The sequence below is a fragment of the Eleutherodactylus coqui genome, chromosome 3, assembly GCF_035609145.1.
Source record: "Eleutherodactylus coqui strain aEleCoq1 chromosome 3, aEleCoq1.hap1, whole genome shotgun sequence".
In the NCBI taxonomy this organism is placed as follows: domain Eukaryota; kingdom Metazoa; phylum Chordata; class Amphibia; order Anura; family Eleutherodactylidae; genus Eleutherodactylus; species Eleutherodactylus coqui.
In genome coordinates, this window is record NC_089839.1 from 38,282,938 (window position 1) to 38,301,840 (window position 18,903).

The window sequence follows — 18,903 nt, forward strand, 5'->3', positions numbered from 1 at the left end:
TGACCCCCTAAGACGCCCTATCTGTGGCCGTCCCCTCGGAACGCATCGCGCATTGTTTTCATTGGGTCTGACAGCATCACGCAGCGGGAAAAACAATGGAAAACACTCCGCAATCCTCCGCCGCGGCTTCTAGCTACTTCCGTGAAGTGATATAAGGCGTTTTTGACACAAAAAGGCCTTGCGTCCGCCAGGACATCGCACATTGGCGAGCGCGATATCAGGCTGAGTTTCACGGCCTGATTTCACACTCTTGTGAAATTGCGGATGAGCCGCGGGTCGGACGGCTTGCATTAACTTCAATGGAAGCCATACGCGTAGAATCCACGCAAAAATTGAGCAGTCTGCGATTTTCAATCACAATTGATTTAGTTGTGCGCAGGAGGAATCGATTTCCCACAGCATCCCATGGACAGTATTTGTCCCAGATCCGCGATGCGGACGCCGACCGTGTATTCTGCAGCAAAAATTCCGCCCGTGTTCAGCGGCCTTACTCGCGGCGATCAATCCCGACGATCTGCTGTGAAGCACCTCCAAGTTTTATCGGGTTCTTGATCTAGGTTGCTATAACCTGCTCTCTGCTGGGGCAACTACACAACACGCGCCAAAACACCTCATTTACACCTTACGGAATGTCAGCGTGCCTTCACCGCCCGGAACTACAATATACCGCCGCTGACCAAGAAAATAAACCACCAATAATATATTAAAGGGCTACTCTACGAATGACCTATCCTTACAGTAAGTCATCAATAGTTGATCGGTTGGGGTCCGCCGCTCGTGGTCCTGGCCAATCAGCTGTTTGGGTTCCTGCTGTCAGCACCACAATACATGGGGGTCTGAGCATAAAGTCGGTGCTTGTAAATGCAGGCGTCGCGCCCATTGATTTTAATGAGACCCAAGCCTGCAGTTACAGGTACCGGCCACTACACTGGACAGCTTCCGCTTCAACCCCTGTGTATTGTGACACTGAAAGTGTGCGCCCGATCAGCTGGGGGCGCGGGTGGCGACCCCAGCCAATCAACTATTTGTGACCCATCCAGGGGGATACATCATCAATAGTATTTCCAGGCAAATGGGGTTTTTCATGCAAAATACTATTGATGACCTATCCTCGGGTCATCAATAGCTGATCGGATGGGGTCTGCCGCCTGAAAATGAAAATGGCGGCGTCCAGTTTATCCTGCATGGACAGTTAGACCGACTTCACACGGACGAGAAAATCCCGAGAGATTTGTGCGTTGCGAGATGCACAAATATGAACCCTGTGCCTTATTTAATGGCAATCACGTCATCTCCGCTGCTCTCACTACTCCTCCAGACTGTTACTAAAACAGTTGCAATATGCACTTTTTGTCTATGGTCCATTTTCTTAATACTTCTTGTCACATGTGTGATCCAGCTGTTGGTTCATCCTTGCATCTACTAGAGCATGCGCACTCTGCACTCCAGTAGGTCACATGATTCACCAGTCATTTCGAACTGCTAGAAACGTATCCTACCACCACCAACTCCATTCTAGTGAAACGTCTAGAATGGATTTGCTGAAACGAGGGCCTACCATGAGCAACTCCATTCTAGACGTAACCCACTTCCTGTTACCAGAAAGAATAGATTCAGGCGCGCTCCAGTGCGTCCTCTGACGTCACTACGCACGTAACACCCTCTTTACGTTCCCTAGACCCCGCCTCCAACCGGCGTTTTGTTCTGGAAGCTTCAGCCTGTGGGGTTTGACAGGGAAGCCTATAGAATCCGTTGTCATCCTCCTCCTAGAGACCCCCACCAGGACGCGCCTCTTCCTCTACCGCATCCACCGGCGACGCTTTAGCTGTTGAGTCCATTATGCCGGATAACTCCGCTCCTAAAGTCATGGCGGCTTCAGCAGGAGGCGGCAATGTAGGTGCGAGCAAGAAGAGAGGCGCCTACCAGGACCGGGACAAACCAGCGCAGATCCGCTTCAGCAACATCTCCGCAGGGAAAGGTGAGCAGCACGTTATGTAGACTGCGCTGCACCCCGTGGCGTCTGGACTACATCTCCCAGTATGCCCTCAATTCTGCACTCTGCTAGGGCATGCTGGGAGTTGTAGTTTCAGACTGCTGTAGGCGATTACTATGGGTATGTTGTGCTCCCTGCTGAGGTGGGGCGTTACCAGCCACTTGGGGGAAGCAGTGCTGCTCATGGGGCACCAAACTGAGGGAGTGTGCCCTAATTTGGAGTTTGCAGAAAGAAGAGGGCAGTTGCGCCCAGACACCCAGCAGTGGTTACCATGGGTCCCCCCTTTTAATGGATCTGTGTACAAGAAGGGTGAGACTGAATAGCAGGGATGTGAGGCTGTGGAGCCTAATGGAGGTCCGGCCATACTTGGAAATAATCTGCAGAAACTCCTTATTAAGGGGGAGGGGGGGGGGGGGGTGTCTCACGAACGGATTTTAACAGCGGAATCCGTGATCGCCGTCTGCGGTAAAACCCGGCATTAGAAGGCTTATGGTTTTGAATTTTCCGTCATACTCGCGGGTATGAATTGTGTTCTGCGACTGGAAGGAAATAGCATGCTCTATTTTAGCGCAGATCCCGCGCAAACGGCCTGCGTTGATGTCAGTGGGTGCGGGTGCTCCACCGCCCGTACGCGATTAAGATTGTGTATGAGCGGCGGAATCGCTTAGGACTAGCAAATGGGATACATAGAAAACCTGAAGGGGTTTCCGCGCTGCGGCTGTCACAGAGGATCGCAAAGTTCTTCCATTGCTTTCAACGGGCGATGTGTTTCCCGCAGAGCATCGCGGCGCCATGCGAGTAAACAGCGCTCATGTATGACTCCATTCAAATGAATAAGGCTCGTATTTGTGCGTCTCACGAGACAGCCAAAATGTCAAATGAGGGAGCCAATTACACCTGTGGAGGACAACGATGAGACAGCCACTCGCACAGCCTCCTAATATAGAGGTGGGGGGTGACTGCCTAGTGTATACAGGGTGTCAGACCTTCTGGTACATGTAGTGCACCATGCAGGTTAGTGGTACTAGTGCAATATGTCTCCACCAGCAGAGTGGGTAGAGACATGGGTTGGGCCCCCTTAGTTCCATGGTACGCCCACAAGTGGTGATTGGCTGGCAGGGTGACACATTGAGAAGGACCCATGGCCTGCCCACAAGTGGTGATTGGCTGGCAGGGCGACACGATGAGGACCCATGGCCTGCCCACAAGTGGTGATTGGCTGGCAGGGCGACACGATGAGGACCCATGGCCTGCCCACAAGTGGTGATTGGCTGGCAGGGCGACACATTGAGGAGGACCCATGGCCTGCCCACAAGTGGTGATTGGCTGGCAGAGCGACACATTGAGGAGGACCCATGGCCTGCCCACAAGTGGTGATTGGCTGGCAGGGCGACACATTGATGAGGACCCATGGCCTGCCCACAAGTGGTGATTGGCTGGCAGGGCGACACATTGAGGAGGACCCATGGCCTGCCCACAAGTGGTGATTGGCTGGCAGGGCGACACATTGAGGAGGACCCATGGCCTGCCCACAAGTGGTGATTGGCTGGCAGGGCGACACATTGAGGAGGACCCATGGCCTGCCCACAAGTGGTGATTGGCTGGCAGGGCGACACATTGAGGAGGACCCATGGCCTGCCCACAAGTGGTGATTGGCTGGCAGGGCGACACATTGAGGAGGACCCATGGCCTGCCCACAAGTGGTGATTGGCTGGTAGGGTGACACATTGAGGAGGACCCATGGCCTGCCCACAAGTGGTGATTGGCTGGCAGAGTGACACGAGGAGGACCGGCTTTTTTCAATCAACAGGCCGTTGTACCCGGCCATGAGTGTTGGCTTTTCAGAAGCAGCAGCCCGACGCATTGGTGCAGCTGCCTGGCTGGTCCTTCAGCCACAGTGCAGCGCAGGGAAGCTTCGGATCCTCACTGCTCCCAGAAGCGGCACGTTTCTGTAAGAGGAGGCCTCCGCCGATGCTGCTGCCGGGGTGCCAGACAGGTCCTGAAAGCGCCTGATGCTCGTCGGTGTCCAAACAGTGGAAGCGCCACCGCCACTCCTGCTGATGGCGGTCAGACATCTCCAGCCACGGGGCACTGCAGAGAAGCTCTGGATCCTCTGTGCCAAACAAGGACGGCAGCCAATCCAGAGCTGTGGGGCGTCACCTAGCACTCGGAAGCTCTCTGCCCATAGTACCCAGGCTAGCAACCTATTAGTGATGCCATATATAAATCCGGGGGGCTGCCCTGCCCCAAAGGCGAACCATATTGGTACTGTCGCCCCGGGCTCCTCCAGCACGGGAATAATAAAGGCGAGGTATTAGATTCTCGGCCTGGAGAGTATCTGGTCCTAGAACTTCCTGTTTTTTGTACAATGTACAGAATAGATGATTCGAAGCATTTTTGCAGTAAGTTTTATCGATCCATTGTGAACATTTTTCATACCAAACCCCTCGGTGCTGATAAATCAATCTGCAGTGAACTATATGCAGAATGGCGAGCTCCAGCGGCGCACGGTAGAAACTCCTATTGTCTATTGCGAGAAAAACGCGCCAAAAAATCGCAAGCGGGAGCAATGTTGCAAGAAAAAGCATTGCTGACACTCAAATCGTCTGAATGCAATTGTGATGTTTTTTATTTATTTTTTTAATTTATTTTTTTTAGCATAATGAGGTCCAGATGTTTGTTTTTTTTTACCTGCACTTTTGCGCTGTCTTCTGCGCATCCCCTTACGTGTCCATTTACACACCAACCATTGATGCCAATATGTTCTATTCACACGTAGGTGTGAAGCCGCCCTACGGCTTAGTCTTTTGCTGGAATGCGCCGCAGCCTGTTCTCACATGGGAGTGCTTTTACTTTTTTGCATGCATTCTAATAACGTTGAAGTGCTGAAGCTATAAACACCGTTTTTCCATATTCTATTCCTAAAAAAAACTGACTCGGCCTTCCCCTCCGTGCGCTCCCCTTATTGCAGGTCGGCTCTTTGGATAACACTGTGGACCAGGAGTTTTGGAGCGCTGTGTTTAACGTTTTCTCTGTTATGTAGCCAAGATACCAACAGGTTGCCCCAGTGATAATCGTGAACGGAGGAGGAGCAGCGCGCCGGGGATCGTTACCAGCCCGTCTCCATTCATTGTGAACAGGCAGTGAAGAGCTGAACGACTGCCTGTGCATATTGAGCGAGAAGGCGCTCACTAGTTCACATCTCACTCTGTACCATTGCTTAAAATTGCTCGTTTGTGTTTTTTTTGGGTTGATAGTTGACCCATTGAAAAGTCCCCTGGGTGGTAGGTTCCTGATGAAGAGGGAATGCCTTTGGGCCACTGAAATGTGTAGAATGGCTTGTTTTTGCCTTGTGCGATGTAGATTACTGCTATAAGCTGCAGTAAGAGCGATGGAGGTCGCCATCGCAGTGTGGTAAAGGGTCTCTGACCCGGCAGCGGCTTTGACCCGCCTTCCAGTAGGTATGTGAATATATAATTATGCATTTGCTGTTTCTGAAAGGTCTCTCCTTGTTGCAGCTGTTGCGGATGCAGTCAGGACGAGCCTCGGACCTAAGGGCATGGACAAGATGGTAAGTCGGCGGTTGGGTACTTACCTGGGGGAGTCGCGCTCGGTGCCCGTTATGTAGTTATTGATATGTCCCCTCCTCTATTTAATGAAGATCCAAGATGGTAAAGGAGACGTGACGATCACCAACGATGGAGCCACAATCCTCAAGCAGATGCAAGTCCTGCACCCCGCTGCCAAGATGGTGAGTTACTGCCTGCCCAAGGGGCTTCATAGCGGCTTTTGATTCTTCTCTGCTGTCAGTGAATGGAAACCACCAGCTGAGCGGTTGTTAAACAATGCTGGCACGCAATTTTCACAAATTCAATCCACGATGCCAATAGCTCTTTGTGTGTTGGGCCATTCACTTATACAATTTTTTTTTTTTTTAATGTATGTATTACTGATGCCAAAAAGATTGCAGCGTGTTCTATCTTGGCGCTTATTACACGTGTGTATATATGCCAAAATATCGCATAGGGATCGGCAGTGCCCAGCTACTTACAGCCATGGGAGCCTGGCCTAAGGGACTCATACACACAGACTGGATTACTGATCTGTTTGTATGGAACTACAATAAGACTAGTTCAGGGTTATGAATGTGAAGCCCCCAGAACTGCTATTTAACGACACTCAGATACAGAAATTTGATATCAATGGCAACCAGCTCAAAAGTTTTGTTGCACATCATCAAAAATGTTTCCCCATCGGTGGTGATCAATGTGACCCCCGTTGTCACTGGACACACATGGAGCAGGCAGTCAAGTTCCTGCCATATACATTGTAGCAGATCACGATTGACTGATGCAATGGCTTCTGGGATGCCGCAGATCATGCATGGGGGTAAGGGGGCACGTAGACTCCAACACTCCCCCAGAGAAAAAACATCACAAGTCGTGAGGTCCGGGGAATATGGAGGCCGAGTAAGAAGTCCACCATGGTCACCTCCTGCACGGCCAATCCATCTGTTTGGTAGTCGCCTATTGAGCTCACTTCTGACTTCATTGGGGGGCGCCCCGTCCCGTTGGAAGAGGAAACCTGGTATTTCCTGTTCCGGCTGCAGTAGAAGCCATATATGTAGCGTCCAGGTACGAAATCCGGGATTGTTACCCCATGGAGGAAGAAGGATCCGTACACTTACAGGTTACAGCGCAAATCACATTCACCTTTGAGTCGCCGCTCACGCGCTCCACGTAGACCCGTGGGTTTCCCTTCCCAGATTCTTGCGTTACGTTTGTTGCCCCAAAGCTGGAAGGCGGCTTCATGACCAAACCTAAAGACTCCATGAAACCATCTCTTCCCATTAGAGTTCGCAGATTCTCGCAGAAAGAATGTCGCCGCGCTCTGTCGTCCGGTTTCGGGGCCGGCTGCAATTGTCAGGGATAACATCACAAACATTTGCGCAGAATCTTCTGTAGTCAGCTGTGGGACGTCCAATTCTCTGCTTGCTCTGATGTTGGATTTCTAACGACTTGCACGGACGCGCTCCGCTGTTTCTACGTTTACGGGTTGACGGATGGATGATTTTCACTTCCAGATGCAACCTTCTTCCTTAATATCAGAGCACCACCGCTTGGGGGGAAACTTCACCAAACTTTGCTTGAAAATGACGTTACACACGAATAACAAACTGGTAGATGTGAAAATCAAGGACCCAAAATGCTCTCCTGTCTTCGTTGGCAGCCGCTTTGTCTCCTATACCCTCGCGTCGACTACAGCAGAATAAAACGTTTTGGGCCTCATTTAGCAAAACTCTTTATCGGTAAGACGGTCCTTGTTGCCCCTAGCAACCAATCACAGCGCAGCTTTATTTCACAAGCTGCTGAGGTAGAATGAACGCTGCGCTGTGATTGGTTGCTGTGGCCAACAAGAACTGTGTTACTGTTTTGCTAAATGAAAACTTGAGTTTGTTTCCATTGATATCGGATATAAGTGTCATTAATAAACAGGAGTTATGGGGCTTCACATCGGGCCGATCTGTAATAACCGGTAGTGATTCTCTGGCCTGCAGCTGTCGGCTCATCACTCGTATCCTATGAATTGACTTGCATCTGGAGTCCGGGGACATAATGACGAGTGCTGCACATATAACCCGTATGGGCAATGACGGCATCTTACTTTCACTTTGTTAATTGCGTTTTTCATGGTTTTTTCCCCCCCAGTTGGTTGAATTGTCCAAGGCTCAGGATATCGAAGCTGGAGATGGCACCACCTCTGTGGTGGTCATCGCTGGGGCCCTCCTGGATGCTTGTTCTAAGCTGCTGCAGAAAGGTACGATTACTAGATGTGCTATTATAACTTGGCTGCATTTCAGGAATTGTCCACCTCGAAGACCCCCTTTTTAGGAGGCAGTGGGGTGCTGGAGCGTTGGGTGCACTTATGAATTTTGGTATTACATGACGCCCATTCCCGCAGGTGGCATCTCTCTGCTGTGGCTTCCAAAGGGGGCAAAAAGACTTTTAGGCCAGCTGCAAACAGGCAGATTTGTAATGTGGAGTCTGGAGTGGGCGTTCGCCTCTGGGTTCCGCAGCGAATACCTTTTATAGCATGCTATGGAAAAGCACTTCTTCCTGTACGTGAGCGGAAACCAATTGCGATCTTCCGCTCACGGAGGGAAAATTGCAGCATGCTCTATTTTTGAGCGGATTCTGTGCAGATGGCTTCCATTGAAGTCAATGGAAGCCGTCTGACCTGCGGCCCTTCCACAATGTCAATGAGGACGTGGGAAAAGCAGGGGTATAAAAAAAAAATAAAATAAAATGTTTACTGCGCATGTCTGACGGCGAGCCGAGTGGACCACAGCAGAGGCGGACGCCGGCCGGCGCAGGGTCTCATTCCGCTGCGAGGTCCCGCATGCAGACTCCAACCTGGGATTGTGCATTTTCCATATACTGTAGTTATGGGTCTGACAGATGGATCCGACACCTTTACCAACCTCTGTGCGGCAGCTTCCCAAAAAATCTTTTCCTCTGCCCGATTAGACTGGCCCATTTTTCGTTTAAACAAGCGAACAATTTCAGAGTTCGCTCGGGCCGCCTGTTTATACAGCAGATACATCGTTGGCTCGCTCACACACAGAATTGTTCAGTTCTTCACAATCGCTGTATAAGTGAGTGAGAACGACTGAACGATCGTATTTAATCCGAGCAATTAGTAAACGAGCCAACGATTAGTTTTATGTCCACATGAAATGAATGAAAAGCCAGTGTTTTATTTGGTCGTTGGCTGCATTTACACCGAACGGTTATTGTTTATTTCCACTCGTTTGAACGATAATCATTCTGTATAAAAGGGCCTTGATTCTTTTCTCCATACACTATAGCTGTCCAGTCATCTCTAGGTCCAGAGAGCTAGAAACACTGTGCTGCTGCAGCGCTTCCGCTTTGGCGCATGCACAGTGGCATCCTACAGTACACCACTCAAAATACTGATCGTTTTTGTTTTTTTTTCCTTCCCCATTCAACTGGAGCGAAGTTTGAATGGCCCGGCGACTATTTTTATGCTGACTAAATGACAAGTGAGCAAATGGTGCACGACTGAGCACGTTTACACGTAACGATTAGCACTCGTTTTCGGACGTTTGTACGAATTTTGAGCTATAATTGAGTGTAAAGGGGCCTTTAGTCCCTGAATGCGATGAGCAGTGGGACCGCCCATCGGATGGTCCTCAAATTATTTACATAATTACATGTGGAACACGTAAAAAAATGGCCTTGGGCGAATTGCATCAGTGAGGAAGATCAGAAAGGTAGCGTTTCTCTATCTGCTGCATTGGGCTGAGTCCTTTATGTTTACCAGTTGCTCCCCCCTTCCCCCAACCAGCCCACTGCTTTTTTTTTTCTTCCAGTTTTTCTTCCTTTTTCTGTGCACAATATATGGGAAAAAATTGTCCGTGGCGGAGGGAGTTGGGAGTCCGCCGCTCGTGGATATAAGGACTCGGCCCGCGGCGCTTGCTGTAGCAGATAAACTGATTTTTATGAAAAGTACAGCAAGAGAAAAAAAAGTGGTGCACAGGTGGAATTGGCGATTCATATCACTCCTTGACTTCTTCCATCAGATAGGATGGCACAAACCTGCTGACAGACTCCCTTTAGAAGTAGATTCTGCCTTGATCTATAAAGGGGCGGGTTTATTTCCCCTTTCCATTGCTCAGCTAGCTGTATTTAAGCTCTGTGAAATGTCTCTTCTCTCTGTAGGCATACATCCCACCACGATTTCTGAGTCCTTCCAGCTGGCTGTGGAAAAAGGCGTTGAAATTCTAAACAATATGGGGCAACCCATGGAGCTAAGTGACCGAGAGACTTTGCTGAACAGCGCAACAACATCCTTAAACTCCAAGGTATCTGCACATATCCCCTGCTAAGCATCATACCGCGCAGTGTGTTTATGGCACGGGTGTTCTGTGGTGGCTGTCTAATGATCCTGCTCTTATGGCTGGCAGTGGAAGAACCATCAATGCCTTTAGATACCATGGTGAACGGGTTGCTTAGAAATTAAAAAAAAAAAAAAAGTTTTTTTTGGCATTGATTGCAGTAAATAAAAAATTTGGTGAATTTCAATATTCTTTTTCATAGCTGAATAGACCCCGGTCTACATTTTTTTTTTTTTTTCCCCATCACTTTTTTTTAAGGTGGTCTCCCAATACTCCAGCTTGCTTGCGCCTATGAGTGTGGATGCTGTAATGAAGGTCATTGATCCATTGACGGCAAACAGTGTTGATCTTCGTGACATCAAAATCGTCAAGAAACTTGGGTAAGAAGTGTTCTTAAGTCATGTAGTCACAGGATTGTCTTCTGGGGCAAGAGTTGCTGCGTTTAGTAAGTTGCTTGCAGTAGACTTTGAGATTCCCTTTGTGCCAGATGATAACTGATGTTCATGGACTTTTGAAATGAAGCATGGAGCTAAAGGGAACCTGTCGCTGGGCTTTGGGAGATTAAACTACTGCCATGTTGTCATATTGTAAAACCTTTCTAAGGTTATGTTCACATCGTCATTGGAAGCAGGAAAATCGAATCCCCTGGCCAAACAGACCCTGTTGATTATAATGGGGTATGTCGGGTTTCCGTAGTGCTATGCCGCATTTTCTTGGGTGAAATAGCGCAGCATGCTGCCATATTTTGTCAAGGATTTTAAAATAATTTTGTAATGTGAATTTCTCTTAAAATTATTAATAGTATTATATGTAAAAAGTTTTACAACACAGCATGCACTCTATGTAAACTGTTCAGTAAGAGTCATGTGGGCGGTGCCATTATGGGGAAGTGTCACACAGTCCCTGCTGTAATTGTACCTATGCGGGGCATGCCATGTCACGGTTTTGTTTGACCATACTATTGCGTCATTTAAGGGGTTGTCTGAGAAATGATGATATCCCTGCCCCCCACAATAGGGAATAACTTTATGATCAGTGGAGATCTAACCACTGGGACCCCCAACAGTCCTGTGAACGGGGATCCTGAAAGTCCCCATATGAATGAAACGGAGGACACGCACATGCCGGTGCTCCATTCATTTTATTGCCTAAGCTGACGAGTTTTTTTTTTGTTTTTTTTTGGCAATTTTCAGCCCTGCCATTTGAAATGAATGGAGCTTTTGTGTCCCCTCTGCTTCTATTTGTGAGGGGGCCCTCGTGACCCCAGTTCTCAGGATCAGTTAGGGGTACCAACTGTCGCATCAACACGATCAGGAAGTTATCCCCCATCATGTAGATATGGGGGGGGGGGGGGTGATAACTATCTCGGTACACCCCCTTGAGTATCTTTCAGTATTTCTATATTGCTGTGTAGGATGTTTGTTAGGCCACTCTCACACATGCAGTTTTTACTGTGGTTACCACTCCTTTTTGAACGCCACAGTATAATGCTCCCATTGATTTCAAAGGGGCCTTGCAGACATGCTTTTGAACAAGCGCTGCGATTTTCGAGCGCTGTCTGCTTTGCCGCGCTTAGCGCACCTAATCACCAATCACAATGATGGGGTACACTAAAACCCGTTGTCGGAGGCAGTAACCTGCATCTGAAAACAGCGGCAAAATCGTGGCAAAATGCCGCAATCGAAGTTGCGACATTTTGCCGAGAGCGTGTGTGAATGGCCTTAGTGTGAAGCTGATGGACAGCCTTCTAAACCCGGCCACTTGGTTTATGCACACCAAAAAAGCGGATGTAAGCATACGTAGATGGCCGACCTGGTGGTGTGTGGGTTTTGTTTTTTTTAGATGCCTGGTTGCTCTGGAAACCCAACATAACCCCATAATCACACTGTGACATGGCATGACAATGGAGAGCCCTATCTCTAACCACTTGGATGCTGCGCTTGCTATTGACTGGCATCTGAGGGTTTAATGCCAATCCTTGATATTTATTTCTCCTCATTGCAGAAGAGTGTCGGCTACAGTTTGTCCGCACCATCACCACATTTAAATATATGGTGCATATCACAAAGGGGTTAATGTTTTTTGTTTTTTTTTAAAGCCACATGACCTACCAGGGCTCAATGTTCGAGACACATAGTAGATCTAAAACCTGTGATGCTGCAAAACCTCATTAGACGAGACTCTTTAGTAACATACTGTCTTTTCTGTCTAGTGGGACCATTGATGACTGCGAAATGGTTGATGGTCTGGTGCTCACGCAGAAAGCGGCGAACACTGGAGTAACCAGAGTGGAAAAGGCAAAGATCGGGCTGATTCAGTTCTGCTTATCTGCACCGAAAACAGATGTGAGTATCAAGTACATGTAAATCCAGACGCCCGACGCAAGCCGATCTGAACCCACTTAGTGACTTGCTTGGCCAGTCTTCTACTCATACAAGTTCTGTGTCAGGAGATCTATCACATTCTCTTATGACATTAATGTTCTCCTCACTAAACCGGATGTAACGCTTCATTCCAGATGGATAATCAGATTGTGGTGTCAGATTATGCTCAGATGGACAGAGTTTTAAGAGAAGAAAGAACTTACATACTCAACCTTGTGAAACAGATTAAGAAGGCCGGATGCAACGTGCTGCTCATCCAAAAGTCCATTTTAAGGTAGGTCAAACCTTTTGTATGTTACAACTCTCTATTGTATTAACAGGTGCTGAAAAACAAATGCTGCAAGGGCGCTGATGTGGCTTTAACTATTCTGGGCAGTGCTATGTCGTTGGAACTGTCAAGGTTGCTGTTGTACTCGCGGCCTGTTTGCCCCATCATCAGGCTGCACAAATGTGCCAATAATTAGCCAACGTATGAGCCAATGTTGGTCAGCTGCTCGTCTCATTTAGGCTGCAGAAAAAAATTATTGGCAACATATTTCCCTGTGAGAACAAGGAATGTGCTGCCGGCAAGAATACTGAATGTCAGAAGAACCATCGGATTAACGTACGTGCCAACGTACAGTTGGCATCTGATGATTCTGGTGTTGGCACTGCTGTTTGACCAACGCTAATTCATGGGCACAATTGTTGATTAGTGGCATAGCTATACTATATGGCGCTTATATTGAGCCAATCTGATGTGAGCTCTATAGTTTACAGCCATGCAGGGGGCGATATGTTCTGCTGAGGTTTACTCCCATCTTTTTGGCATATCCTGAAGATATTTAATAGACATCTGATAACTGGGGTTCTTTGACTATTGTCCCTGTTCATGTGACCGCTGCTACCAGGTAAAGAAAGAATGGATAGGTGGCACCACGCATGCGCACATCTCGCCGTTCTTTTTTTTTTTTTTATGTAAGTTACGGAAACAGCCAGGCAAATGTTTAGTAACTCCATTAACACAAGTGAGAGAGTTGTGTTTAAGCACAGCCACCGCTCACTTGTTCTCCACCGTCCACATTGGCAAGCAGGTCTGTAGATCCCAATTCTAGATGCATGGGTCCCATGTTTGACCTGCAACGACGATAGCTAGATAGAGATATATGATTTGTGTAGTATTGATCTGTAGCGTATTCCTTCTGATTGTTTTTTTTTTTTTAAACCTCTTAGGGACGCTCTCAGTGATCTCGCATTACACTTCCTGAATAAAATGAAAATCATGGTGGTTAAGGACATAGAGCGTGAAGACATCGAGTTCATCTGTAAGGTCGGTATCCTCAGTAGTGACTCCAAGGCGCCTGTGTGGATGTTTAATGCTCGTTTGTCTAATTCTAATTTTTTATTTTTTTTTAATAGACTACTGGAACCAAACCGGTGGCACACATTGACCAGTTTACGGCAGATATGTTGGCTTCAGCTGAGCTTGCTGAAGAAGTTAGTCTTAATGGTTCTGGGAAACTTTTAAAGGCAAGTATTAGTAGGTTTTTCGTCATTTCTATCTTTTTGTACTATGGCATTGTTAATCGTTTTATTGCTCCTTGTAGATAACTGGGTGCGCCAATCCTGGCAAAACGGTTACTATAGTTGTCCGTGGATCTAATAAGCTGGTGATTGAAGAGGCCGAGCGATCCATTCATGATGCACTTTGTGTAATTCGCTGTTTGGTTAAGAAAAGGTATGTGCTGGTGTGTATATATATTTTTGTTCAATACAGTAATTACTTAAACGGGCATTCCAATCCAATAAGATGGTTATCCCATATCCACAGAATAGGGTATAACTAGCTGATTGGTGGAGGTCCTACTGCTTGGACCCTCACTGATCAACAGAACAGGGGTCCAGTGTCCCTCAAGAAACTGGCAAAATGAATGGAGAGGTAGCATGCATGCTCTTCCACGACTTCATTCATTTTAGTGCAAGCGTAGCAGGAAATAGCAGAGTTCGAGGCGTCTCATTGAAATGGTGATGGCTGGGCACACACACCACCTCTCCATTTATTTGCCAGTCTCAGAGGGACACAGAACACCCTCGTTCGGCTGATTGATGGGGATTCCAGCAGTCTGACACCTAGTTATCTCTTATCCTGTGGAAATGAGATAACTATCTTATTGAAATATCCCTTTTAAGAACATCTGCACATGACCAAATAAAAAAAAAAAATACCTAGAGCACCATCTACAGATGCTCAAAATTGCACTGGTGATTTACCATATGAATGGCATTTAGTGATCTCTAAGAGTACCTTTTGAGTCATGAATTATGGTTTGCTTAAGTCATTCATCCCAATTTAGGCCAGAACAGCAGCACTCGTATGTAGATTTTCTAGGCATCCGGATTTAGGAATACTCCATACTGGCGAGCGCGATATCGCATTATGTGAAAGCCCCAGTGATGTGAGGTGTTTTCATGTGAAAACAACCTTGCATCACCCCGGGGCAGAGGGTCGCAGAGATCTCCCATTACTTTCGATGCGCCCCCCCCCAATTGAAAACAATGGCTGATCTTGCAGAAAGAGAAGCCATGCTGCGATAAGTTTCCTGCGCCGCAACCCAGTGCCATTTAAGGAATAAATTGCTAATGTGTATGAGCCCATTCAAAAGATTGGGTTTCATATTTGTGCGTCTTGCAATGTACAAATCTCGCATGATTTTCACACCAGTGTAAAAGCGGCCTTTCAGATGCAAATAAGAGTGCTCCCAACTGGACAAGTCTTCCTTTCAGAATGTAGCCACCCAACCATTGGCTCGCCTTTCCTTGTGATGCAGGACGTACACGTTTTTAGCTGCCTCAGGAGAAATGCGGTAGTGCATAACACCATGCAAACCCCTGTAATGTTATTGGAATTTTAACCCCCCCCCCCCCCCCCCTTTTCTTCTCGCATCTATATTCTCTAGTAGAGACATTAGACTAGGATGTCCGAGTAGAACAATAGGCTCTGATTTATGTTGGAAAACTAGCGGATTGAGGATGGGCTCTTTTCCTTCTCTTCATTAGGGCCCTGATTGCTGGAGGGGGCGCCCCGGAGATCGAATTATCCCTACGTTTGAACGAATATGCACGAACACTCAGTGGCATGGAGTCCTACTGTATCAGGGCCTTTGCAGATGCCTTGGAAGTCATCCCATCCACACTGGCAGAGAATGCAGGACTTAACCCAATATCCACCGTCACAGAGCTGAGAAATAGACATGCACAGGGTGAGAAGACAGCAGGCATTAATGTGCGCAAGGTGGGTTGTGCTGAATTTTTGTTTTTCCTGGCCCAAAAAGTTGATCTTGCTTGTATTATGAAAACTCCAATAAATGCTTTTTTTTTGTTGTGTTTATAGGGAGGAATTTCTAACATTTTGGAGGAGCTGGTAGTTCAGCCCCTCTTGGTGTCTATCTGCTCCCTGACTCTGGCTACAGAAACCGTTCGCAGTATCCTGAAGATCGATGATGTGGTCAGTATAAAAGTCGCCTTGTCTACATATGACTATTCTGATACACTGTAGTAATTTATAAACAGCCCAACATTGGCATATGTTCTTACACCTGACTTTGTACGTTGGCACTAAATGACAATAACATAGATTACACCGAGTAGTGAAGGAAAACCCAGTACTGGAGGATGAACAATTCTTTGAGATGCTGGCAGTGCGTTTTTGTGCTGGACCGGCACCACCTTCTGACCGCCAATACAACAAAGTGAAGAGAACACTTGGAGATTTAAAAAAAACAGGGTCAAAGGCAGCGGATGATGTCACCTGACGTCACATGATCTGACGGAGTGAAATAAAAAATAATTTTACATATATATGAGCATTTCATAATAAAAGAATAGTAGATTAAACATAACTGTCTGGCCCGCCAATGATCAGACTTGGGGATGGGTGAAAAGTTAATTGTGGGACAACTTTTAATGCAGGTGACCAGCTGACTGCATTAGCGGCAAACCACTGATTTTATTTATTTTGTGAGGACCTGGTGCCAGCCTGGCACTTTTCCTACAGCGGCCACTACAGAGTAAATGCGGTATTACATCTTGTCAATTTTAGATGAGTACCGTATATACCGGCGTATAAGGCGACGGGGCGTATAAGACGACCCCCCAACTGTCACCTTATACGCCGGTATACAGTGGAGAAAAAAAAAAAAATTTATTACTCACCTCCCACGGCGTTCTGTCGTGCTCCGGCAGGCTGTCGCTCGCTCCGGCAGGCTGTCGCTCGCTCCTCGTCCCCGCCGCAGCATAGCTTTCTGAATGCGGGGCTTGAAATCCCCGCTTCCAGAAAGCTAATACACACGCCGGCAGCCATGACATAATTGAATGGCTGTGATTGGCTAAAGCACACGTGGCTTCAGCCAATCACACTATTCAATGACATCATTGAATGGGTGTGATTGCTAACACGTGCGCCTTCAGCCAATCACAGCCATTCAATGCTGTCATGGCTGCCGGCGTGTGTACTAGCTTTCTGGAAGCGGGGATTTCAAGCCCCGCATTCAGAAAGCTATGCTGCGGCGGGGACGAGGAGCGAGCGACATCCTGCCGGAGCGCGACAGAACGCCGTGGGAGGTGAGTAATAAATTTTTTTTTTTTACACTTTTTTTTTTTTGTATTACCGGCGCATAAGACGACCCCCGACTGCAGAGCAGATTTTTCGGGGTTCAAAAGTCGTCTTATATGCCGGTATATACGGTAGCTGTTCTTGTGGGACGGGTTGAACCACAAGAATGTGAGCTGCATGTAGAGGGGCTTGAATGGAGGACCCTTTATCATGATCATGTGAGCAGGCAGCGTCGCCATGAGTTGGTGGGTTTATACGATGAGGCCCATCATGCTTTGTTTCTCCGCCATGAAAGAGCTAGTATATTTTATAGTGTGGGGTGTATATAAGGTGTGACTACACGACTCCTAGTGGTATTTCCTTTGTAGGGGTCTTTGTGCAGTCTGACCAAAAGTTATTAGACTGACATACACTTTGGTTTTCACGAAGTTTACTGCTTCAATGTTTTTACATCCTTTAGGCAGATGTTTCTATGGTTAAAATGATGAGAATTGTATAAGTGTTAAAACTTTTATTGAAAGTACATCAATGTTAGACAAACTCAATATTTGCAGTGTTGGCCTGTATTCTTTAAGACTATTTGCCTGGCACGCTGGAGATCTGCTTCTGGGCCAAATCATGACTACTGACAGCCCATTCTTGCCTCATCAGTGCTTTTCACAATTTCTGTGTGGTTTATCCACTTGTTTTTTGAGGATTGACCACAGGTTCTCAATGGGATGGAGATCTGGGGAGTTTTCTGGCCCTGGACCCAAAATTTTAATCTTTTGTCCGCTGAGCCAGTCGAATATCGCTTTTGCCTTGTGACATGATGTCCATGTTGGAAAAAGCATTGTTCATCAATAAATTGCTCCTGGCTGGTTGAGAGAAGTTGATCTTGGAGGGTGTTGGATATCATTTTTTCTTCATGGCAATATTCTTAGGCCAAATTGTGAGTGAGCCCACTGCCTTGGATGAAGAGTAACCCCACACATCAATGCTCTCGGGATGCTTTACTGATGGCATGAGACGACACAGGACGCATGGTAGCGCTCACCTTTTTCTTCTTCGGGCAGTCATTCTTCCAGATGTCCCTAACAGTCTGAAGGGTCATCAGAGGAAATGCTGTACAGAGATCAGACTACAGAGGGCTGGGGGAAAGTTTTCTCTGATCTGAAATCACCATCAAACTGGTGGAGACATCTGGAAGAAGGACTGAGGAGAAAACTTGTACTTCAGTGTTTTTAGATCTTTTAGCCAGATGACTTCTTGTACACTGAAGCAGAAAAGTTTGTTTCCGTCTCAAAACTTTTGGCCACGACTGCACACGGCTTGATCTGAGCAGTTTAACGAGTGCCGATCAGCAAGATCAAAGCTTGCTCCTCTGGCCTTCAAACAGGCCAATTCAGAACGTATGGGGGACAAACAATATTTTATACGATTCTTCGTTCCCTCTGGCTATCCCCATCACATGCAAAGATGTAAAGATTTTTGGTGCCACATGAAAGATGCAATCACCTGATTCTTGTGACACCTTCCCGTTGCCCATGATTGAGCAACCTGATCTTGCCCGATCATGACCGTGTAAAAGGCCCTTAGGTTTACACAGCAAGCTTCACCAAACGTTGTTGTTCCGGAGTATCGCAGTATTAACCTTCATGTTAACGTACCCCTTCAAGTCCCATGGTGTTGATTGAAGTGGCGGCACCCCTGCTGATGTGTACAGTGTAGCCCTTAGCCTGTTAATAAGTATTAAATTGAAAGCATTTGTGAATTGTCGCTAATATGGAATTTTTTTTTTTACTTTGGCAGGTAAACACCCGATAAATGTGGCTGTTTTTGGCTGGAGGTGACAGACCTGTCGGCTGACCTGAGCTGGCAGGAAACCTGTTTGTGCATCAGCACTTAATTTAATAAAATTGTTACATAACGTTCTAGATAATGTGATTTGTGTAATTCTTTAATCTTGTAACTTCAAACCTAGAAATGAATGACCGTAAACGGAGGAATAAGCGGTATATGACAGTCTGTAGGGTTT

General features: G+C 47.1%; 1 protein-coding gene across 1 annotated transcript; it reads left to right on the forward strand.

Annotated features, from left to right (window-relative positions):
- The first annotated feature begins 1,651 nt into the window (after positions 1-1,651).
- CCT4 (chaperonin containing TCP1 subunit 4) lies at positions 1,652-18,807 on the forward strand. Its single transcript, XM_066595512.1, has 14 exons — positions 1,652-1,978; positions 5,512-5,564; positions 5,655-5,744; positions 7,702-7,810; positions 9,736-9,878; positions 10,170-10,291; positions 12,124-12,256; positions 12,430-12,569; positions 13,508-13,604; positions 13,694-13,804; positions 13,882-14,012; positions 15,332-15,566; positions 15,666-15,779; positions 18,678-18,807. The coding sequence occupies exons 1-14, from the start codon at positions 1,840-1,842 to the stop codon at positions 18,690-18,692; spliced, it is 1,632 nt and encodes a 543-aa protein (XP_066451609.1). The 5' UTR covers positions 1,652-1,839; the 3' UTR covers positions 18,693-18,807.
- The last annotated feature ends 96 nt before the right edge of the window (positions 18,808-18,903 follow it).